Source organism: Stegodyphus dumicola, chromosome 8 (assembly GCF_044657685.1).
Source record: "Stegodyphus dumicola isolate Sdum_Otavi_A_Nest chromosome 8, ASM4465768v1".
NCBI classification, from domain to species: domain Eukaryota; kingdom Metazoa; phylum Arthropoda; class Arachnida; order Araneae; family Eresidae; genus Stegodyphus; species Stegodyphus dumicola.
Genome location: NC_140775.1, coordinates 60,701,860 through 60,726,713, shown reverse-complemented (window position 1 = coordinate 60,726,713; position 24,854 = coordinate 60,701,860). Strand labels below are relative to the sequence as shown.

Sequence of the window (24,854 nt, the reverse complement as noted above, 5' to 3'; positions counted from 1 at the left end):
TACTGAATCCTAAACGACTTATAAATTAATCATGAAAAATTATTACATCATAAACTGTTATAATAATAAAGAAATTCTGTCATGTCACAGAGTATAAAAGGAGAAGACTGGTGCTGCCATCTATTGGCGTGGTACCCTCAGTGTGGGCGCCGGTATATATTATATACCGGTTTTAAAATCGTATAAATAATCTTCTGTTAATTATCATTTCTGACAAAAATGAAGTAAATATATAAGATTCAGCATGTGTACGTCATATATTTGCAGGTTTTGAATCTTTTCCTTCCCTCCAATAGAATTTATCGATCTTCCAACACGATACCTTGCAAAGAGGTATATTAATTTCATAACTAACATATTGAGCATTCATAGGGTGATAACACTTAGAATTGAAAGGAAACACTAGAAACTTACGATTATAGCTTTTGGTGTAGAAAAATTAGCATTTTTTCGGAGGTTAAAAAATTGACAAACAACCGGTATATACTATATACCGGTTATATAGTATATACCGGTTGTATATTACCGGTTATATACCGGTTGTATATTACCGGTTATATACCGGTTGTACCTTCAAAGGGTTAAACAATGGCATTTAATGACATCAACTTGTTTAACAATTTGATACCTAATGAGAAATGTATTGCCAAGGGATGGTACTTTCTAGCATCTGCTTAAATTTTAAATTACCTACAATGCATTAAACCAAATTTAAACAAAACTAGATGAAATCCTAATTTTCAGGAAGAGAAACACTATTAACAAGCAAGCAAAAAGAATAAGGGACCTGTTGAAATTATTTCTTTTCCCTCCGATGGAGCCAATTTTTCTTTTATTTTTTATCGTCTGTCGCCGACTAGGTCACGTGACTGGAGGCAGAGAAAGAATGTAATAACTCTTTTAGTTTAGTTTTAGTTTGACGCTTGAAATGATCTGTTCTTGGCCGCATAGCGGTAATCAACAATTATAATAATTGTTCTTGATAAACTAATCTTTGCCCTATGATGATAAATTTATATTATTTGTAAATTTTGTGTTTTGAATAATGTAAATAATGTACATACGCTCTTCATTAAATATTTCTGTGTTTCAACTGGAAGTTCTTATTTTCAAGTTAAGTCTTTACGTCAAACTGGTATATTGACTCTTGATTATACTAGTATATTCTTGATTAAATTGATGCTCTCACAACTCGTGAATAAAATAGAATCGTGAATCGCGATCATAATGTTCAAGTTTTGTAGGACCTGCAAATTAGAAACACAACATAGAGTTCAAATTTAGCATACTTGATATCTCCTTAACTCGCTTACCTCTGATAGCAACACCCTGCAGCTTATTATGACTCGCACACACATAGATGTTTTGCGTGGAAGAAAGTATGAATCCTAGAATATAATGTAGTGAAGAAATAATAATATACAAACACTGTGTCGACCACCTCTTTATAGTACTTTGAATGTTACTTGTATCTCTCAGAATATAAAGGAAACATAGATATAAAATATAATAAACTTAATAATATCCAAAATACAATAAATTATATTGTAACAAAACGAACTTTAAAAAATTTACAAGTCTCAACAAATACCAATTCTCAACCCATAGTTCGGGAATTAAAGAAATATTTCATAGCGTATAATATTTTATTCTGTATCTCACTTTTAGTGCTCTATAATTTTCCACAGACTTTATATAAATAAAATATGTAACATAATAGGTATTTATACTATATGTAGTTCTCGACGTAAAACAGATTAATTATTAACTTTCATACTGTAAAAATTCCATAAATTTTGGTTGATCACAATAGATTGCAGTTAATAATGGCAAATTTAAGCTAAACCTCAGTAATCAGCTGAGAAGCTTGCTGGTCGTCGCTGTAAAAACATTTAAAAACAATATCCTTTACATATCATTTCATATTAATTCCATTTGCTATACTTTACAAATTTCAAGAATTTTTTACAAAGAAATCAAATATTGTGTTGTCTTTATATTGCTTAATGGGTTAACCCATTTTATGCATGAAGCAAGATAATTTATCAGTAGTTTACTTAGTTTTCAGCTTTCGAATAATTTAGAAATGTAACACTTATATTTTAGGAACTTTTGAATCAGTCAAAAAGCGCTTTTATAGATATGGTGCAATCTCTGACGTCACAAGGCATAATGTACCAAAATGTTTTTTCCCTACAGTTTTCCACTCAATACAAATTTTAAATTAGACTGAGCATGGAAATTGCATGATATTTAAAGCTTTTTAGACTTGCTGCAAGTACTTTATGCACCTGCGGTAGCTGCGAAAAAGTTGCTAATCATATTTTTCTTGAGTACGTTTTTCATGTCCAACAGCGAATGATACTTTAATGCACGTCCTTTATCCTGGCCTCCACATTTTCTGAACTTTTATGGATTTAAGAGGCGTTTTAGATAATTGTTTTTCTCTTTATTTTACTTCCTTATTTAATTTTACAATTTTTTTTCTTTTACTTAATTTTTTTAATGTTTTCCCCTATTTCAATACTGTTGTGCATTTGTTTAGTTATTTGCATAGTACTATAACTTGCTTGTGTAAACTTCGTGGTACACGTTATGGAACACAAGGAGTTGGATTTACAGTTAAAAAAAAAAAAAAAAAAAAAAAAAAACTGAAATTACCAGAAAGGGGAAAAAAACCTCCTATTATTTTCCTCTTTAAAAAGTGCTTAAGATTCAGCATCAGCACCAAAGGAAAAACTTTTATCTTTATCTTTAATACACTGAGTATTAAGCTGGCTTTGAATAAACGTAATGAAAAATATCATCACTTCATAAATGGTGACTCGTTTAGTGACTCAATTTTCTCGAAGGAAAAAAACTATTCTTACATTAATGGGAAAATGCAATCGCTTTCCTTCAAAAACAATAAACAATGCTGATGAAGCCTTGGGAAACCATTAATTTTCTAAAAGTGTAACGTTATTAAGAAAGTAAAGTAAACACATTTACATTTCTAGAAAATTAATGACTTTCTTTTATATGCAAAAAACATGGAGAGAAATTCTTTTTCTATTCGATCTGCTACCAATATTTTTAAATGGCGCAACACTTTATGTATTTCCTTAGACAAGATTACTTGGTGCCCGCCGAAAACATCACGGATGAAAAGGCCGCGGAAAAAACAACGCAAGGCGAAACAGTGGTCGTATATAATATCGCGAGAGAAAAGAAAGTAGGATGAAACCATCACAATTCTAAACATCGGGGGGTCGTAGGAAACAAAACGTTTAAAAAACATCGCGGTCTTAAAACAATAATATTATTGAACATATCATTTGAAGCACCTACAAATTTATCAATGCTATTAAGTACTCTCTTTTAAGTATCTATCGCAGAATTTTATCATCGATAATAGTGCTTTAGACTGCAGCTCAGCCTCCCAGACGGTATGGTGGGTAGGAAAGTCTACTGCGATACCAAAGGTCTCGGGTTCGAGTCCAAGAGAAGGCATGCTTTTATTTGTACGTCCCTTCATAGGAGACAAAGCTGGCTTACCTATTATACCTCCATAATAAAGTGATGGCTAACGTCTGTGGAAAGTTTGGGTCCGCCATTGGAAAAATATACTGCAGTTGAAGAGCTAAAGGAATTTTAAATAAATTATAACAATTTATACTATTTTTTGATTAAATAAGTTTCCCTCATTTTTAACTGATAACTGAAACAGACGTATAATTATTGTTAAATATATTATCTTAAAAGCAGCTTTTCAGGAACTTCACAATGATATTTTTTTTTTTTTTTTTTTATTTTCGCACACGCATACACACACAAACATAAATAAATAAATAGATAAAATTTTCAGATTCATCAAGGATGCATTACAGATAATAATTTAATCTGAGAGCAGAAAATGTGTTTTTGACCTGAAATAAAAAATAAAGTAGTGACAAAATATATAAATATTCACAGCTTTGAGACAACAAAAATCAGACTCAAATAATCCATTTATAACAATAACAATCCTAAACACATTTTATATTGATAGAAACCATAAGCCTATTTAGGCATGTGGATTTTTATCAAAGTGGATCGTTTATTAGAGTTTTCAGCCTTTGAGGGCTTTTATCCCTATGTGTATATATTAGTGCGCACTTTGCAATGTATGTTAAAATAAACATTAAATATCTACTTAATTTTTCTTAGTTATCGTATAATTAAATATTTCGTTAGTTTGAGAATATTAGACTGAATTTTGGTTTCCATTTAAACTGGAAAGCAAAATATTGATAACTGAACTAATATATTTATTGTTCTATCTTCCATTTTGCTGACTTCCTGCAATAAAAAAAGATAGGTTCCGAGATACTGGTTAGCGACACTGGCTACCGTACTGAAGGGCTCGGGTATTTGTAAGGGATGGACATTTGTAAATGTATATTAGCATGGGATTAATACGAGTAATATATATATAATACAAATATATATATATATATATATATATATATATAATACAAATAATATATATATATATATATACAAATGATATATATATATATATATATATATACCCGTATCCTCGGGGGGGAAGGTTTTTCTTCGAAATTGGGGCGGAACTGAGCAAAGTCGTAAAGTCGTACTGTCACCTGTATGGTGCCCAAGGCTCTTGCCAACGACATGCTCAGTCTTGACTCCTTGCTACGCTGACTTTAGTAAGCTTGCTCTGATTTCACACAAGCGAGATGAGTCACAGCAAGAATAGAAAGAAGTTCTAATCTGACACTGCAGAGCCTTCCTGGATGATTGTTTTCATCATTTTGAAGTAATTGCATTGACTTCTTGGACAGTTTCGTTTAGTTCTGGGTAATTACTCAAAGCAGTTATTTAACAATGGACAGCTATCAGTAGCACTTTTTACGAAATTCTGGCTGATGAACAGCAGCATAGATAATGATAAATAATTTGAAGTTCTACACGGTACATCACTAGATCCCTGCTTCTCACCAGTGCTATTTATTGAAATTGCAGCTTGGAGCTAGAAATTAATAATTTTAAAGTTTATTCATGTGATTCTATATTATGATTAATGAAACTTAAAAACCATAGATTTAAGGATTGTTTTGACAGCCACGTAGCATTGACTTTTCAATTATAAATACAGGTTAACATTTAACATTTGTTTTAATATTACTCGTATGATGTGCATTTACCTGCGTGTAATGCACAACACCCTTCTTATTCCATAACACTGATAAGTTTAATAATTTATTGATTAATCAGATGTCAGCTACTTTAAATAAATAAAGTACTTCTTCCGCCTTCTTAGCATGCTTTCGTGGTGTAATGGTCAGCACACAGGTTGCATATTCGGGAGGTCCATAGTTCGAGTTCGGGTGAGGGCATTGCTCATTTTCCATCTCTCCTGCATCAAAAATCCTAATGTAATGCGTCAGCTAATCAATCTACAAGTGAAGCTGACGATTAAAATTATATATTTAAAAATAGTTGTAACATTGATATCTTCTGATTAGGAATACAATTAATCGCAGAAATGTTTTAAATATTCACATTAAACCGCAGTAAATCTTTGCTTTCTTAACTACGTAGAAAACAATAATCGAGATACTCATTTCTGACATGCTCATTACGCAGTGTATCATTAATTTCCAAATTCATATTTTTACAAAGAACACCTCAGGAAAAGAACTACACTGAAATATTTATCACAGGTCACAGAAAATCAAAGCAATTAAATATGTTGAACTTAATACATCAAGTCTTGAAAATTAATTTGCATCTCAAAACAAAAAACATTATTTTTTTTCCAATGGCAGATTGTGAACAATTACAAATGTAACCCAGTCCATAAATCTATACAAGGCCGGATGTGGTGGTCTCTTTATTATGGAGGCACCTAAGAGGTGGGCCACCATCGCCTTTCCTATGAAGGGACGGACAGTTACAACCATGCCTTCTCCGGGATTCGAACCCAGGCACTTTGGGCATCACAGTCCGCTTCCCTGACCACTATACCGACTGGACGGCATAAAATTTTAATAATTTCTTAAATAAGGCACGACAACTTCTAACTCTCTAAGATACAATACCGTTTACTCACGAAACTATTCTATGCTATGTTTATCAAATAAATTCAAATCAAATTTAGCAAATATATCCAATACTTTCAGACAGACTTCGATGAAATAAAACAGTGTTAAAAATAACTAACTGCAGAAAATGCCCGATTTATTGAATGACGATGTTAGGCTATATACTCAGAAAATAAATAAATAATTATTAAAAAATACTAAAAAGGAATTTTTATTTCCCACTTTCAAGAGAGCAGATTTTCTCACACTTACTAATTCAGTGATGAGACAAAATCATAATCAAATACACACTAATTGCCAAAACCAATAAACATGCATCAATAAACTCTCACTAATCGTTTATAATTATGTCTTTCTTCTCTACAAAGAGCATTTTTCGATGTATTAAAATCAGAATCAGAATTAAATATATATAAGAATATATATGTGAAGTACATTTTACTTTTTAGTATAATTTTTCTTATTGAACTCATTGAATTAAAGCATTTTTGTAAGCTAAATTACATCTATTAAACTAATTATATCTACTAATATAACATATAAGCAAAATATGCTTCCATTAGTGTAACAGATTATCGAAATCATAAATGTGTTATTTACTTAAATATGTCAAATGATGGCAGTGAAAATGAAATTTAAGATTTAGCATTATAAAATAGAAAGATCCTTAGGAACTTTCAATGAATAATTACAGTCATTTCCTGCTAAGAAATTCTACGATATCTTGGCTTAGCAGAGAACATAAATTCGGAAATCTCCTAGTTCTGCAAACTGCCACCTGTTTACGGAGAAAAATATCAAGAATATTGCATTTACAGAAAAATCGTTGGTATCGTCATATCGTCACAAAAAGAAGTCTGAACACATTAGTTTCATTATTATTCTTAGGTCACGCAGGATTCCTGGATTCCCTCAGCCGCAGACGACGTTTCATTCAATGATAAGTTCTAATTAACAAAAGAGTTAACATGACAATAAAAATTGAGTTAATAAAAATTGCGTTAATAGATCAGAAGGCAACAGGTCTAGCCTTCTTTCAACGCCTTTCCCACTTTTCCGAGCAGAGTTTCCTTATACATTTTTCCTTTTCTTTTACATACAGAAAATGCATGCTTGAAACATTTGAGATGCATTGTCATTACATTCAAAAGAATTACACATTGGTAATTATTCTATTATTTTCTTCCCTTAATCCTAAAATGCTACTCAATTGACCTGAATTTACTTTTCGACACTTACCCTAGAGAGAAATTCTTATGGTATTTACAGCAGTTTTTGCGACGGTAGCTGATTGGACTCATCAGATTAGTGTGAACATTTCCTATTAATAAAAATGAAACTTATATTCTTAAAAAATCCACTTTTCTTTTGCCAGAATTCTCTAGAAAATCTACTTCAACTAGCGTTTATTTCCGAGACAATTCATTCAATAGTATTACCTAGCGATTTTCATGTCGATAAAACTCATTCTATTCTAGTCCATAATTCAAATTCTAATCCTTATTTACATTTAGTTTTGTATCTTTAGCTTATATCGTGATCTGGTTTTTATTGCATTTTCCTTCAGCAAGTTACAAAAGGTCTTTTTTTATCTTTTACTGCTATCATTTTCTTGCGGAACGTATTTCATTTTTCTCCTTGAAAATTAAAAAATAATCTGTGTCTAATTTATGTATAAATTAATGTAGAAAGTATGATCAAAATCTTTAAATAACTTCTCTAAAAATTACAAACATTAATTAGAGTTTCGTTGTCATCTTTTATTTTTTTCCAAGTTTTGAGATCTCTGTACTGGGCGATTCTAAATTTAACATATTCTAAATGAGAACATTTGTATTAATTTTTCGTTTTCAAACAGCGAAGATGTCTCCGATAATTTAATCAGAAAGAAGTTATCTGCCGTAATGCTAAGAATTAAAAATAGAATGATCTCAAGCTTTCATTGACGGATTTACAGTCCAAATCAAACTATATCATTTCCCCACAAGACTTAAGCCTTTTATTTACCTACTACTCAGCCAGGTTTACAAACAGCCAGGTCTCTATGTGTTGCCTTCGACATGGCGCAAGGGATATAATGTACCTATACATAATATATACCCTATATTAATATAAATTGTTGTAATGGTAGTTGTTTAAGACTAAAAGCGATTCGAAAGCTGTAAAAATATTTCTTAAAAATTAGAAATTTAATTATTTTTTAAATAAATGTATCGTATTAATAAATTTATAATACATTTATAGGGGTATAATTAAGAAATAAAATATGAACATTTGTGTTAATTTTCTAATGTATAAAAATGTTACTGACTCCATATGCTTCAAATGTTTCATTAGAATTATCGTCTGCTTTCGACCTAATATAGAGTTTTTTTTAATGTAATTTCACTCTGCTTCCTCTGTTTCTTTTAGTTTTTTAAAATATATCACATACATTTTCATCTTAAAAAGCCCTCTCATGTAAGGTTCGACCAACATGTAAACATCCAAATCGGGTACGAAAAGAAATAAAAGATAAATTAAAAATAAAAAAAAGAAAATGAATGATAATTAACGAAAAGTTGGAATTCAAATGAGAAAATTTAAATGAAGTTTTCATGATTTATATCCTGTGTAATGTAAAAGAAAATATCTGAAAGGATTCAGATTTTAACGATCGCCCTAAAGGATTTTCTAAGGGTTTTTTTTTAAGCTCTCGCTGAGCTCGCTCACCGTCTACCAGCCAATTGTTGCAATCACTCCTGTTAACTTTTTGTCTTCCTAGCTTTAATGTCAAGCATTAAAACCAGCATAACAACACATGTTTAGAATTCCCGATGCAGCGTTAAGTGCTGGCATACTTTTTTCTATTTTTTTCAGTCTTTTCTCAATTTATCATATCAATGCTTAGTTTTCTTACCAAGATGGCTTACAAAACCTTTTTTTCTGGTCTTTTTATTATTCACATTTTGTTTGTTAGCTTTATTTATCATTTTCTACGCACTTTCAATTGAACAACAAAACATCACAAACTATTAAAAAACAACATTTCTTTAGAATTTCCGACAGAATGTCTGGCGCTTTGGAGATTAAAATGTTTTATTTCGTTTGATGGTATTTCTGCTCGCTTACAAATCTTTGAGTTTGTTAATCGAAAATTAATTATAGTTTTACAAAAATTGACACAAATAATAGATAAAATTTCATATTCAAAATTCGGGCTTCTAGGTGCGCATTTTCGGGTGTAGGACAACCTTACTCAAAATTTAATGGGTCTAGTACAGTCTTTTTTCTCAATTCTAGGAACTTGCATACTACACACATGTACATTCTTCATTATACAATTTAAAAAGAATACTGGAAGTTTATGTCTGGTGGCAACAATTTGAAAAGTGATACGCCGTTTATAGCGAACCGACGCAAAACCCCATTTTTAAACCAATAACCTCTTTTGTGCTAAAAAGTACCTTCCACAGATATTAATTCTTATCAACACATGACTTAAGGGAAAAAAGAATATATTTAAAGAGCCGGTAAAATAATATTTTGTTCGGCCATCCTTAACGTTTTTTTTTCAAAGGAATATATGAATATCGATTTTTTCATTCCAAATCTCAGATCTCCAAATATTATCTAAATAAAAATTATTACCTTTATTTCGGTAGTAATATAGACTAAGCTCTAAGACTTGTCCTGGCTGCGGAGAGGAAAATCGAAACCGTCTGAAAAGTGAGATAAAAGTGCAAGAAAAATGTTCTACGGACGTGAACGTGAGACATTTATGCTTCTAATCTTATTACGAATGGAGCATTAGTTGACATGACATATTATTACGCTTATGCTTGGTTTGTGTCTGGCACTCTTTGGGCGTTATGTAACTAAATATAAAAGACGTAACATATTCTACCGCATATCTTAATGTCATGTTTCTCCAAGAGCATTAATTTTAGGTATGTCATTCCCTTGTGGCATGTATTATGCTATTGGGCTTCAGATATTTTGCGAATCGTTTTAAAATGAAAGAATATTATAAAATGTCTTTGCAAAGGAACATTTTTACTTTCTTCTACGAAATAAAGGAAGTAAGTATTGCAGTAATCTCGAAAAACTTCCAATACCATATTTCGATTGAAATATCCATTTTGACTCTTTTGGAATCAATTTGGACAATTTTTTGCTTGTTATCTATACGTACAGACGGAATAGTTGACCATTCTTTCCAAAACGTATTATAAAAGCCATTTAGAATGGTTCAAAAGGCAATTTTTCGTGATGTCTGTACTTATGTATGTATCTCGCATAACTATAAAATTATTAGACGTAGAGCACTGAAACTTTGAATATGGGACTGTATATAATATGTGTGTGTGCCCTTTTTCGGCTTTTATTGCGGTTATCTTTGGTCGTACTCATATGCTTTCAATCATAGACGTGTTTTAAATGAAGAAATTATTCATGCTTTGGCAATATCAGATTCACAAAATGTAGTTTTCGAAAACTAACGAAATCTAACATTTGATGCTGTCTCAGGGTTCCTACATTTATATGTGGGAACGTTTTATAGTCGTTATGGAAAAATAAAATTAGAAGTAGTTTGACTACCGTACGACAAAAATTAAAAGGACTATTTAATTTCAAAGGTTATAATTTTTTATGCTATTTTCAATTTGCCTTGATCGGTTAATTAGAATAATCAAGCTAACTGAGCTTAAATAAAAGGCAGCAAAAAGTGTGTATAGTTTAATAGGCCGTACAAGGAAGTCATGTGTTGTCAACATCATATTTTTAAAGCATTTTTAGACATACAATTAAACTTTTAATAAAAATAATTGTGTTTCGGTTTACTATGCTTTTCCAATAAACTCTTGATGAACTATAGCTCAAGGGACAGAAGATAGTACCATTTCAAACTTTAGGACCTACGATTAACGTTTCTCTATTGGTATCAATAGTGTGGTGTGCGTGTGTGTGATTATGGCAAAGCATCGAGGGCTATCTGCCTAAGGGAAGGCATGTCTTCGTGGAGGACTTTCTAAGGGAAACTGGCTCGTATACACGTTACATATGGGGAAAACCACGAAAACGCCCATGCAGGCAGCCCGTTCGCGGGATTCGAACCTCGGATCTTAAAGAAAGATTACATTCATAGATACATTTAATAATTAATTAAGTAAAAAATAATAACAATGTAAAATTAAAAATAAAACCGTCTGCTGCCTCTGATTGCAGAAAAATCAATTTTGCCCAGAAATGAAATTCTCGTGACATGGACGTTTTCGATGCTTTCTGCGCTATGCGATAGGGCTCCATTCCTCAATAATATTTCATTTGATTTAGGAATCCAATCGAATTATGCCTTAAATTCATGAGACTGATAACAACGCAGAATTAAACTTTTTGTTTAAGGTATCGATTATTGTGAACAATCAAAGGATAGCTAGAAAACTCGAATGAATTTTTTAATTAGGAAATATCAGATTAATTATGTTTGAAATTTGAAGAGAACTTCAAATGGAAAATTAATTTTTGACCCAACAAATGTCAAAGACCAGGTGACAAAGGTGACAGACTTTGACAAAGGTGCAAAGACCGAAAAAATGCGATTATGTTACCAAAGTTCACACTAAATTAAAAAAATCAATAATGAACATTTGTAAATTTAAGTACTCATGCTCTGACCAAAGTAGATGTTTTCACTCAATCTTTTATTATTGATAGCTTGTAAATACAAAACTATCGATGAAATTAACAATCTATTACAGATTACTAATCAAAATTACTACAGAAAATATTACAATTTATTGTAACTATTATAAACTATAACAATTTAAGTCTTTTATGCTTAACGTTTTATTACTCCGGTTAACTCTTGAGCCACTGATACTCATTTTTTTGAATGAAGTTTTGTGAAGTCGATTAGTAATATCTGAAGATGAAAACAAAAGATTTGTTTCATTACATTTTGAATACAAATATTCAATTAGAAATGCTGGACTGCAGTCGAGGCTTTATAATAATAAATAAACGAAAGCATAAAATTAAATGAAATTTTTAATTAGAGAAAATGGATTGGCTAGTTATTAATAATGAAATATAAAATATATAAATTTTATCTTAATGCATATTATTTTTAAATTGTATTTCATAAGACTATCATTCTCGTTAGTAAGTAGAAGGGAAATTTGACTGCAAAATGTTAACGCCAGTAAAGTAATTATTCTCAGAAAATACATTTTTAATTTCAGAGCTTCTCAAACATTTTAGAATGTTTTAAAAGCATTTTCATTGTCTTTTTATGTGCATTTATTATGTTTGCATTTCTGACGCTTTTTATTCGCTTTGAGTAAACTGCTGAAAAACAAATTAAAGTGCTATATGTTTATTCTCCTAAAACATTTTATTGTGAGATAAAGATCGACATAATTATAAATTTAGAATACATAGACATATAAAATAACTCAAATTATTTTATTTTCTAAGGTGGTGTTCTAAACTTTGTTTCTAGTTTTATTCCCAAGTTTCAAGGTACTCAAAATTTATAGCCATGGTACGTTTCTGTAAAGTATATCAAATGCGAATTAAACACTGAAAGAACATTTCATGGCTTTAAAGAGATTGTAAGAATAATTTTGCATAAAATATAAAAACGTTTTCGACCAAAATTTTTTGTTTTCATATCTTCACATTTCACAACATAAAGAACATTTCAGACACAATCGAATTCCTTTAATTTTAAAAGCCTTGTAACTACAGGAAAATCATGCATTAAAATTGCATTATTCATTCATTAATAATGATTAATAATGATTATTTGATGCAGCATTAAAAATTATATTTATACATGGAAAGAAAATTTTGGACACTCAGTTTTGCAATATTTTTCATTAAGTACATTATATTACTATGTTGGACTTTTCATTTAAAAATACCTTCAGATAAATATAATAATTTCCTTTGATTTATTATACTTATCTAAATTAATTCTAGTTGATTTCATATTTTATTGATTGTATTATTTAATAAACAGGAGTGAAAATTTAGGAAGATTTGTTTTCAGAAATGTTTTATTAACATTTTCAAAAGTATTTGCGGATAATTTAATAATTTACCAGTGGAATATTCTTGTGTGCAGTCCCCAAGTCTTGTTTCCACTAAGTTATGTTGTGGCAATTCAATGGCATCGTCGACTTCCAGAGGAACAATTTCCTCCCAGTCGAAAATCAGATCATCCGTTGTATAAGATACTGAAAATAAGAAATACTAGTGAAACTAAAAGAAATTCGAATGCATTTCAGAATTATAGAATAATTAATGGAATAAATCTCAAATAACAACAAATTTTAGGCTTGATAACGTTATTAATTCACAATGTCTAAAGTATCATAATGAAACAAAAACTAACATATGTAGAATTGAAAGATTTTTGTCATTTTTGTCATAATAGAAGATATTACAATGTATACAGTGTTGGTCAAAATTGTGGACACTTTTGGTAATTTTTATGTTTATAGAAAATATTTGTATGCTTATAGAAAACGTTACGTTTCGCAAAATGCAAACTTGTATATATCATTTGAAAGAGAATTTGTTACTGAATTCAATACAAAACACAAAATTCAATTATTTGCAATACAAAAAAAAGTTATATGTACTTCAATATAAATAAAAAACACAATTATCAAGTGGTTTGCAATCTCTAGCTTTACTGGCCAATCACTGTTTTTGTTCTGAGAACCAATCAAATGTTAGTAACTGCCAGTAGAAGCTGACATCATGTTTACACTTGAAACAATTCATTATTTTGCTTTGTTCTGTAAAAGTTGGACCTGTTTTTATACACTGCAATAAAAAGCATGAATGTTTGTAAAAATTTTTAATATTTAGTCAAGAAGCAATGACATCAAATAAAAGAGTAGATTCGACACCTAGAAAGAGATGTAATATTATTGTGTTAAGAGAAAGTGGTCTTTCCTATGCTGAAATTGAAAGACAGGTGGGCGGTTCAGTGACTACATCTGGAGTCCGAAAGTTTTGTTTACGATATCAGGAGACAAATTCAATAAAAAACAAAGAAGGAAAAGGCCGAAAAAGGTGCACCACATCTATTGATGACAGAAGAATTGAATGCCAGAAAATACATTGACACTATTCTAGAACCAAAACTTCTACCTTCCATCAGAGATCTCTTTCCCAACAATGCTTCGTTTATTTTTTAGCAGGATTCTGCTCCTTGCCACACGGTCAAAATATCGAAAGAGTGGTTTCGTACAAAGAGCATTAAATTGTTGTCATGGCCAGGAAACAGTCCTGATCTCAGTCCTATCGAAAATTTGTGGCACCGTTTGAAAACTCTTGTCCGAAAGAAGCGCCCATCAAATAAAAGGGAACTAAGGCTATAATTGTTTCCTGGCATCATGTAGTAACGAAAGAAGAGCTTAAAACTCTTGCCAGCTCAATGAAACGTCGATGTGAAGCTGTAATCCAAAATAAAGGGTACCCTACTAAGTAATGATAACTCACTGCAATCATCACTATCTAATGTATACCGATAACGATTATCGTTTAACTTTTTTTTGTATTGAAAATAATTGAATTTTGTGTTTTGTATTGAATTCAATAATAAATTCTCTTTAAAATGATATATGCAAGTTTGCATTTTGTGAACGTAACGTTTTCTATAAGCATACAAATTTCAAAAACATAAATATTTCCAAAAGTGTCCACAATTTTGGCCACCACTGTATATATATATGGTGTGTGCATGTGTGGGTTTGATAAAAATTATAACTTAAATTATTAATATATCCTAAAGTCATCATTTTAATTTTAGTACTTCCCCTTCCTATTCTAAAAATAGCATTTACTTAATAACTTTATGAACTGCGTGGTTTCTAGATTAATCCATCATATGATTTTTATATAATGATAACGACATAGCTATTTCGAACCAAAACCGTTCTCCTAAAAGCTATAAGAAACGTAAATGTTTTCAATTAGACACGATTAGAGTGCCAGGTGAAATGTGGCCGCAAATGTCAATAGAAATTAAAAAAAAAATAATGTACACATGACCAATCACCATGAATCTATGTACATACACCAAAAGATCTCTGAAGTTTTCTGAGTCTAAATTAAATAAAGCTCAGCACTGAAAATTGAAGACACAAGTATTTGTTCTTAAGTTGCAGTAAATGTAACTTTGATCTAAATTCTACGAATGCCTACTGAACATTTTAATCGCATTGAAAAGCTTCAAAATGACGGTAGATATATACCAAATGGGTAAAATATCAGATTTATAATATTTCTAAGTATTTTCAGTGCATTATTTATGGTACTTATTAAAATGATTAACTTAAATTAAAATGCAATTTTAATTTGATTTTCGTTTGATTGAACAGTACAGTTTTGTACAACTGAACAATTTTCTATCAGATGTATCATATTTCAAATTCTTATAATAAATAAGAATTAAATAAAACTGATGAAAAGATGTGCAACAAAATGTTAAAAAATTAGAAATAAATCAAGATATTTGAAATAAATAACAATGCTTAGAATGACAATAAAACAGAACGTTTAATAAATAATTAAGTAAAAAAGAAATCTCAAATGTTCAAAACGTGCAAGACAAGTTTTTAACGTTAAAAGTAGCAAACTGTTAAAAATACGTTCTCTAAAATTGACTGTCAGTATGCAAATATTTCGTGCTAAATTAAAGTAAATTTATTTTTTATTACTCATGTGTGATATTTTTCAATTTGTGAAGCTTCCTGAATTATGTGGCTTTAGATTTAAACTGACATGTATTGTGACAATCAAATCAAACAAAAACGAAAGCAGCTATTTGAATAACGTGAAAAAGAAACTTTAATTTTCAATCACAATAGAAGCTTATTGTTTTTGTTATTATTTACCCTTTCCATTGTGTCGTGTGTAAGCCGCTGTAATTCAAAACTTTTATTTACCTTAAAATTATTAAAGAATAATTAATTTAAAATGAAAAGTAATTATCACTTTTCTGTTGTTTAGAATGTTATATGTTGGCTGGCACTTAAACGGGGTATTTCAAAAAAGACTTAAGGCTGCGCATAATGTGAGAAAGTAATTAGAAATTGAAAAATTGATTCTATTATTTTGCAGTTAAGTTTGCTAGAGCGCATTTAACTAAACTGTCCAGATTGTTTTGTATCTCAGTTTACTAACACTCGCTCAACTTCCGAATGTCTTTCTCTGTCCTTTTGAAAAGTTGTGCGAGCGTTGCATAAATATTCAATGGCTGTGAACATTATCAAGCTGTTCACAGAGATGGAAAATATTCTGCTTTTGCAATGTATCTTTGGATATTTTATTCAAAGAAAACATAAGTAAAGTAAAAAAAGGAAAAGAGAAAAAAGAAAAATTCGATGCATCTGCTTTTTGCTGCATGTTTCTAACTATATATCATATTTCATACGAAACTTAGATACAAAGGAATCGAAATTTCAATATCTGCAGCAATGTGCTGCATAAACATAGCTTTAAAAATGAAATATTTCTGAAACATTTGAGAGTTTTCGTACAACATTCTGGTGTTTTCAGATAAACAGTTCCAAATCTTGAGAATTTCATGCACACTCTGAGATATCTCCTAAATCAATTTGAATAAGTAAATGTAGCAAATATTACTTAAAAATATTTCATTTTTAAAGATTTAAATTAAAGTGTAATTACGTTTAACCTGATAATGTTAGGTTACATGATAATGTTAGGTGGGAGGAGTCACGATTTCATATCAAACAAAATATTGGGTCATTTACGTTCTCTGCAGTTATAAAATGAAATGAAATAGTGTATATAGTAATGTTAATAGAAGAATATAGAGGCTATAAAATCAAATAAAAGGAATCAATTTTACATTTTAGGTAATCAATAGAACATCAAATAAAATAAATTCCTATGTAGAAAATTTAAATAAAGGAAGATGTAGCTCAAAAGTGAAACAATGTCTTAATTTAACCAAATAAAAAATTGCAAAATAACAAATAGTGAGTCAAACTTTTTTACAGCGAACTTATCGCATCGAATTACGTCAAAATTAAAAAACTTTATAACAAAAACATTAACTGAAATTAGAAGACTAAAATATACATTTCAAAACAAATACCGGAGGACTAATCGATGTATAGAGTATTTCATATATTCTTTAGGAGCTTCAGAATGCACATTTTATTTGAGATAGATGCATCTGTCAGTTAGCTAAACTATTCTTTAGACGAAAAGATTCTGAAAGAAGAAAAGCCATAAAACATTGATACAAAATTGTAGCATCCTACAATTTTGAACAAGACCTTATAATTTTAGCTTTGACAAGGCGCATTCTCTACTTTATGACATTTCTTTTAAAAAAGAGCCTGGCGTTAAAAGTAGCAGCGAGATGAAAGCGAAATATTTGTAGTGTTTTGCAGATGGAAATTATGCATAAAGTAAAAGAAATAAGTAAAAACTGCACAGGAGTGAAAGAATGTAAAATATCACATGATGTGCGAAATAGAAGTTTAATAAAAAAAAGGAAAATAACAATAAAAAAACCTGAAAGTTTCACATTTTATATTATTTCCAAAGAGTCTTTTTTTTCACGTTTATTGTGCTACCTTTACTTATTAATTATCGTGTTCTTCGCATTTAAACCTAAAACTCACTTCGAACATAAGTAAAGTAAGTAAAGTAAAAAAAGGAACAGCAATATCGCAAAATAATTTAAAAAGAGTATTTCTTTAGAATTTTCGATACACAGTCTTGCGCGCTGGAAATAAAAATGTTTTTTTTTTTCCGTACAGTGTTGCCACTGATCGCTTTGAAATCTCAGTAAATAATCAAAAACTCATAAATGCTTTATAAAATATGAAACAGATAATAAAATAAATTCCATGTTTTGTAGTTCAGTTGGAATTAGTTTAGCAGCTTTGGAACAAATTTTCAGTTTGGAGCAAATTGCAGAGAGTTGACGCTTGGTGTTTAAAGTTTATAAAAAATGTGAGGAGGAATAGGATTTTGAATCCTTTCTTAGAAACAAGTGAATTAGAAGAAGCGCATGATATTATAATCAAACTAGTCCAAAGAACTCAGTATAAAAAGGAAATAGCTACTTTAGAGAAAGCGAAAGTGTTAAAGAAAAGTTCTTTAATTTCTCTAAATCCGCTCTTAGACAACAGTGACATACTACATGTAGCAGGACGACAAGGAAAGCCAGCTGAAATATTCAGTGATTGTGGAACGAACTCTATAGGTGCAAAGAATTACTTAAAAGCGTGTACGATGGAGGCACTTGTTACTTACTTGACCAACGAAGGTGTTAAATGGACAATGAATGTTCCATCAGCCCCTCATTTTGGAGGCCAATGGGAGGCTGCCGTTAAATCCATAAAGTTTCATATGAGACGTGTTATAGGATCGCAGATCCTCTCACAAGAAGAATTTTCAACGTTTTTAATGGAGAGTGAAGCCATACTTAACTCCCGTCCGTTAGTGGCTGCTTCTGAGGACCCAAATGAATTTTCTATCATTACACCGGGTCATTTTATTATCGGTTCTTAGTTAAAAAGTGTTCCTGAGCCTGATGTAACAAATGAGACAATTCCCATCCGTGAACGGTGGAAATTAGTCACATAGATATCCCAATCGTTTTGGAAATCGCGGTAAAAAAATAATTGATCTTACACAATTAGCACAATTGGGTGGAGCTGAGCAATTTTTAATTTGATGATTAGAAGAGCACCGGGCGCAGGCTCTCTCTTTTTCACAGACTGTGTTCGAATGTCCAAATGCTTGGCAAGTGAAACAAAGGATCAATCTAAAATACTGTTCAAATCTCTACACGTAGTAATCCAAATCTCTGCACGTAGTAAATCGAAAGTGGAATTTTCCTTGTAATAATAGGTCACTTGGTAGCCCAGCTCTGTTAAAGCTTCTCAAATCTCGACAGGGTTGTAGTATGTCGGGATGCTGCGAATCACTGCTTTGATATGTTACTCGTCCGGTAGCATATGAATGTAGTATTTGATTTTCTTTGAGTCTAGCAGACTTGGGATCTGACGATGAATAGCAGACTCAAAGGCTTTGATTTCGAAATCAAAGTCTTCTCTCATAAGAAGTGGGAATTTCCCAGTGCCGATTTACATGTGAATGACTTGGTGCTAATCAAGGATGAGAACTTGCCGCTACTTAAGTGGAAGATGGCAAAAGTAATTTGCACTTATAAGGGAACTGACCAAAGAGTAAGGTCAGTCAACTCAAAAACTGCGTTAGGTGAAATGAAACGACCAATACATAAACTAATAAACTTCCTGTAAATGATTGATTAAATTATTTCTTCCATGTTTGTAATTATATTTACAATTTGCTTATTTTTTATGTGTTGCATTTATATTTCAGTTTATATTTCTAGTTGAGCTGATGACGGGGTAATGGGGGCCCAGAGTGTTACGTCATCCATTGCTCTCTGTAAGAGGGCGATGTTTAATCTTTCTAATTTTTCTGTATCATAGTATATGTATAGTGAGTAGGAATAAATGTCTTGTCTCGAATGGAGGCGTCGATTATTTAATGAGTGTGGAGTCCAGTTTCCGCTCCTCTTCACAAAAGAGGTGAACAGGTATGATTCAGTAAAGCTTGAAACCGAATATTAATGATGATAAAAACACATCACAACGATATAATTTAAATGCAGTTTGGAAACATTTTCGTGTTGTCGAAGAAAGTTCTCTAAAGTTTGAGCAGATGGATGACTGGATTATTATAGGCATCGATGGCAATATCTACGTTACCCCTGAAAGAATGGAGGCTGATATTTTCACTCATAGGATATGTAGTCAAGCGAATATAATATGGGAATGGCTAAGGATAAAATAATCTGCACAATAGGACAAACACCAGAAAAGGGGTTCTCAGCCAGACGGGGAATTTAATACTTTCAGTGGGTGAGGGGAAATGTGGCTAGCTTGACTTGCTCGCTTGACTTGAGACTTGTTCAAGCGTGACTTGAGAAATAATAACATACATGCATATTTCGAGTTTTGGAAACGGGAGGGAAAATGATCATCTAGCAATGGTGAAAGGGAACTACTGCACTAGAAGCTAAAAATATTCTACAGTTATATTGCAAAAGTAGTACAATGACTGTAATTTTCTGATGAAGTACAAAAAACGGATAATGGAATTCTAAAGCACGGAATAAAAAAGATTAAAGTTTGTTTTTGGAGAGTAATAGTTTAATCGTACACATTTTCATTACATTTATGCGAATATTTAAGGCAAAAATTAATTTTCAGTGTTTAACGCACTTTTTCAGTGTTTAAAGTTTAAACGCACTTTTTCACGTAATAATTTTAGTTTAAAGTGATATTCATTAGTCTTTGTAACATTTTTTTGTATTATATTTACATTTTATAAAATATAACATTTATCTATTTGAATTTTATTTTCTTTTTGCTATTTTAGATATCGAAATACTTATTAAACATATGAAATCTAATTTTCAAATTAGTTTTCCTGTAATAACAAATTGCAAATATACTACATAAATGCAGTTTAAGCAAATGAAATTCATTCATAAAATTTAATATTTCAAACTTAATATGCACATTTTCCATAGTAAAAAAAATTATAACAGGTATGTTATATATGTGAGCATCAAAGCCAACATATTAAAAAACTTGAAGAACTTTCTCAACAGGTTTATATTAAGAAAACCGTAGGAAAGAAATGAGCGAATGGAGGAATTACAGAGAAAGAAGAATTTAAATACAGATTTTAAATAAATTAGAAGAATTAAATAAAGTTCTGTTCTCATATGATTGTTAAATTTTTTTCTTAAATCTTATTTATTAAACATAAACCTTTATTTACGTAATTTGTCTCAATTGTGATATTTACAAGTAAATCACTTTGTTTAAGATCAGCTGCACTAGATTTATGGGAAATAATTAAGCTCAGGGTTCTATCTTAGTACAAAATTTCATAATCCATCTTGCAAATCGTATAGTTAGAAAGAATTTCGTCTGTTTATATACATATGATTATCCTCATAATAATGTTAATGCAAGGCAGATGTATAAAAATGTAAATTAGTTTTCACTTTAATGGAAAGGTATTTTTCAGCTACAAAAGAAGAATATTTCGGAAAAGAATCATACTTACAACTCTCAATTTTCATTGTGCAAACCTGTGTGTCGTGTGGATAGGATTCGAATTTCATGGCACAGGACAACAGAAGCGTTAATCTGAAAGAAAAATTAATAAATAGAATGATAAATATCTAAATGGTTAAAATTATACTTTAGACTATTTAATTAAAAAAATCCCTTCTTGTACACGTGGTTTCTGCTAAAGATCAATTTTTGCTGAATAAGATTAAATTACCTTGTCCAGATAGAATATTTACACATTTTAAGACATGATTTAATACGTGCTATAAGTAACGAGAAAAGTTCTAAGAATGGCTTTTAAGAAATGAAAACGATTATTTTATCCTCAGTTCAAGTAGGTAGACTTAGTCGCTAGGTAAACCTGAAATTACTTTTATACGTTTAAAGTTGTTCATACAAAGTGCATTACGTACGACGTGCCTCTATATCTATTTGTTTTGGTTACTAAATACATATCATCGTTGTTATTACAATAAATGATATTCAAAGCTATTCTTGCTTTAAAATTGAGGCAACTGTCATTAGGAAGGAATGGTATTTAGTTTTCTACAAAATCTTGCATGAGATAAGAAAGGGAGTACCTACGAGGATCGGGCGAAAGTACCCACCATGTGTCTAATTCATTACAAATTTAATCCAGTTTTTCTTCCTCTTTTGCTATACCACTATTGCAGTAATAATGACGTTATCCTCCTGCTGATGCAGAGTTACGTTTTTGGGATTAAAAATAGCGTCCTTTGATTTTCTTTGATTGCATTAATGGAAGTCCTGTATTCAGTATCAATATAAATACGTAAAACTTTTCCATTTAATCGGGAACTAAATCAATTATTAGTCTGTTATTTTCTGAAATAAAAATTAGAGTAAAAGTACATGAATATTAAATACATGAAAGCAGTTTATTAACTACTTTATGCATTTAAATCATTAAATGTTTCTTTTCGTGTAGGTGTCAGCAAATGTTTCAAAGAACGCTCAGGTGTAGTATTAAATGCATAATGATGTCAATAGCTCACATTTTTAAGGATACACATTCTCAAATATTACTGGAATCTATTAAAATCTCAAAACACACAAATCATGATTATTTCCCTATGATAATTAACATTAGTTCAAAGTATATGAAAACGAATAAATACTTAAAATATTTAGATGCACTTGGAAAATTATACGTCCATACTTTTCATGTGATTTAATCCTTTATTGCAGTGTATTTTATTTGTAGAATAGCATAACTTCATATCGGTAAAGCAATTTTAATTTTGAAGGTATGTAAAGAAGATAAAATTAAAAAAATCTGAAGGGGAAAAATCACATTTTCAGAGGTCATTTATTTTATCGTTTAGCAGCTGTTACATTCCTGACAGTAAGCCAAATGCGCTTGAAAAAAATAATTTAGTCATTAACGAGTTAATATGCATTTTGCTCTCGTGAACTTAAGACTGATATTTTTTATCAATAGTGTCAGAATTTCAGTTAAACTTTAGATTTTTATCCATAGGCAAATATACCTGTATTCCGAGCTTTCGATTTAATTTTAAACTTGCTCCGCATTTTTTTCATATGCCTTAAACCACCAGTTTTAGATGAATTAATTAATAAAATTAACTGTAATTCACAAAAGTCTAGAAGTAAAACTCTAGGCAAGTTTACTGTTGAAATAAGAAATTAAACATTACAGACTACTAATTACAGCCCTAACCATTCTATGAAACCTAGATGGACATTTAGGGCTACTGACACTTGATTGATACGAAACCATTTCATACACGTCAATGTAATTTTTTTTGGTGTGTGTGAAATATAAAACGGTTACCAATTAAAACGATCACATGTACAGAAGGTGTTAAACACATTTTTGAGAACTACAATTTCGACAAAGTATTAAACAAAAAGCAAATGTTTTGGAATAATCATTTATGACAACAACCTATTATTTAGAACGAGAAATATTATCCACTGCTTTTAAATTTATTCCTTCAAAATGCCTCAAGTGAACAGAATTTTCGAAGAGAAATATTCATGTTCCATGATAAAAAAACGTTGTGAAATCCAAGGTATTGTACATTGTATGTACATTATTAATTGAATCTAAGCAACATTATTAATTGGAAACGGAGAAGCGTCAAGCATTTCTTTTACATGGAATGAAGTATCCAAACGAATACTAGAAAAAGGTACTTAACTATTTCAAATATTTCTAACGTTAAATCATTAGTATCAAGAGAAAATCCACCGAAGCAGAATCTTTAAATACATCTGTAGCAGCAATAAATAAAATAATAAAATGGAGATTTATAATTAAAAAGCTAAAAATCATAATGTTCATCAGCTTTTGCCTAGGTATATCGCTCAACGAAGAACAATTCATAGAACCCTGTATGAAAACTATTTGGCGGAAGATAAATGCAAATACATTAGGACCTTCGATGAGGCCTGGGTTTACCTAAATGATAAACAAAAAAAGATTAGTTTATTATCGAAAATGAAGGACCGAAAATATACAAACCTAGTTCTATCAGTACAAAAAAGAAAGTTTCAGTGAGAAATTTATGATTGTAGTAGCATTGACTTATAGTGGGGAATTAAAATTAAGAATGAGAAAAATATTAAATCAAAATAATGTACTCTCAGAGGAGTGTTTTAAGTCCGATACGCAGAGAAGATATCCCATTTCTTTGTCGGATTGTCTTTCAAAGAGTGAAATTTCATGGAGACTAAGCAACAACTCATTGTTCGAAAAGCATCGAAGCATTCCTAGTAAAAAATGAAGACTGATACAAGTATCGCATATATATCTTTTCAGTGTATTCCTGTGATGTCCCCTGATGTCCTGTGACGTCGTTATGGGCTATTGTGACTTTAATCACATGAAATGAGCTCCTTCTAACAGCAAACTCATTAAGAAATCAATACTCCTGTTGTTTTACGAAAAGCCCATCTATTAGGAAAATCCCAATATAGACGTGTAAACGATGCAGTCCAGAAAATGGCTATAAGATCAAACATTAAAAAATTAAGTTTCAATTTTAAACATTTATTAAGCAGCCTGGAAATTGTTCTAAATCTATATAAACACCTGCTGTATACATTAGTTTCATGTATTCCTCGTATCTATGGAACAGATAACATTATTAAATATCTAGATATTCGAAAACTGATCTCAAGACAAAAATAAAGATACGGTGTATGTAGAGATGTGATAAAAATCATATCTTATTTCATCACTTTATACGAATCCTCGTCACATTATTTGAATAACATTTTCGTCACGTTAAATGAATAACAGAAAAAAAAATACTCTGATATTTTTGCTGTGGACTCAAATATAGCTTAGAAGTTCAGTTAGTTTGGAGATTACATTTTAAAGTGTAAATTAACACATAAACTATAAAATTATTCAAATTTAAGTTTTTAACAAATAATCTTTTGTGTTTACACCAGTTTATTAAAATATTCCATAGTAAGGTTTAAAGTCAGAATTATATTTTTAAGTATTAAATCTTCTTAATTTCTAGCTCACTCAGCTTTTAAAGTGAGAACTGTGCTTGACAAACAATGGCTGTCTTAGTGGACGGTCTAATACTAATACATTTTC

At 30.5% G+C, this 24,854-nt stretch overlaps 1 protein-coding gene across 1 annotated transcript in view; it reads right to left on the bottom strand.

The window, feature by feature from the left end:
• The window catches only part of LOC118193364 (glycine receptor subunit alpha-2-like), a 132,908-nt gene that overhangs the window by 47,394 nt on the left and 60,660 nt on the right, over positions 1-24,854 (bottom strand). The window contains exons 5-6 of the mRNA XM_085822991.1: positions 21,249-21,331; positions 13,181-13,315 (exon numbers count right to left, since the gene is read on the bottom strand). Of these exons, the coding sequence (XP_085679117.1) occupies positions 13,181-13,315; positions 21,249-21,331 (218 nt within the window). The remainder of the gene's footprint in view (positions 1-13,180; positions 13,316-21,248; positions 21,332-24,854) is intronic.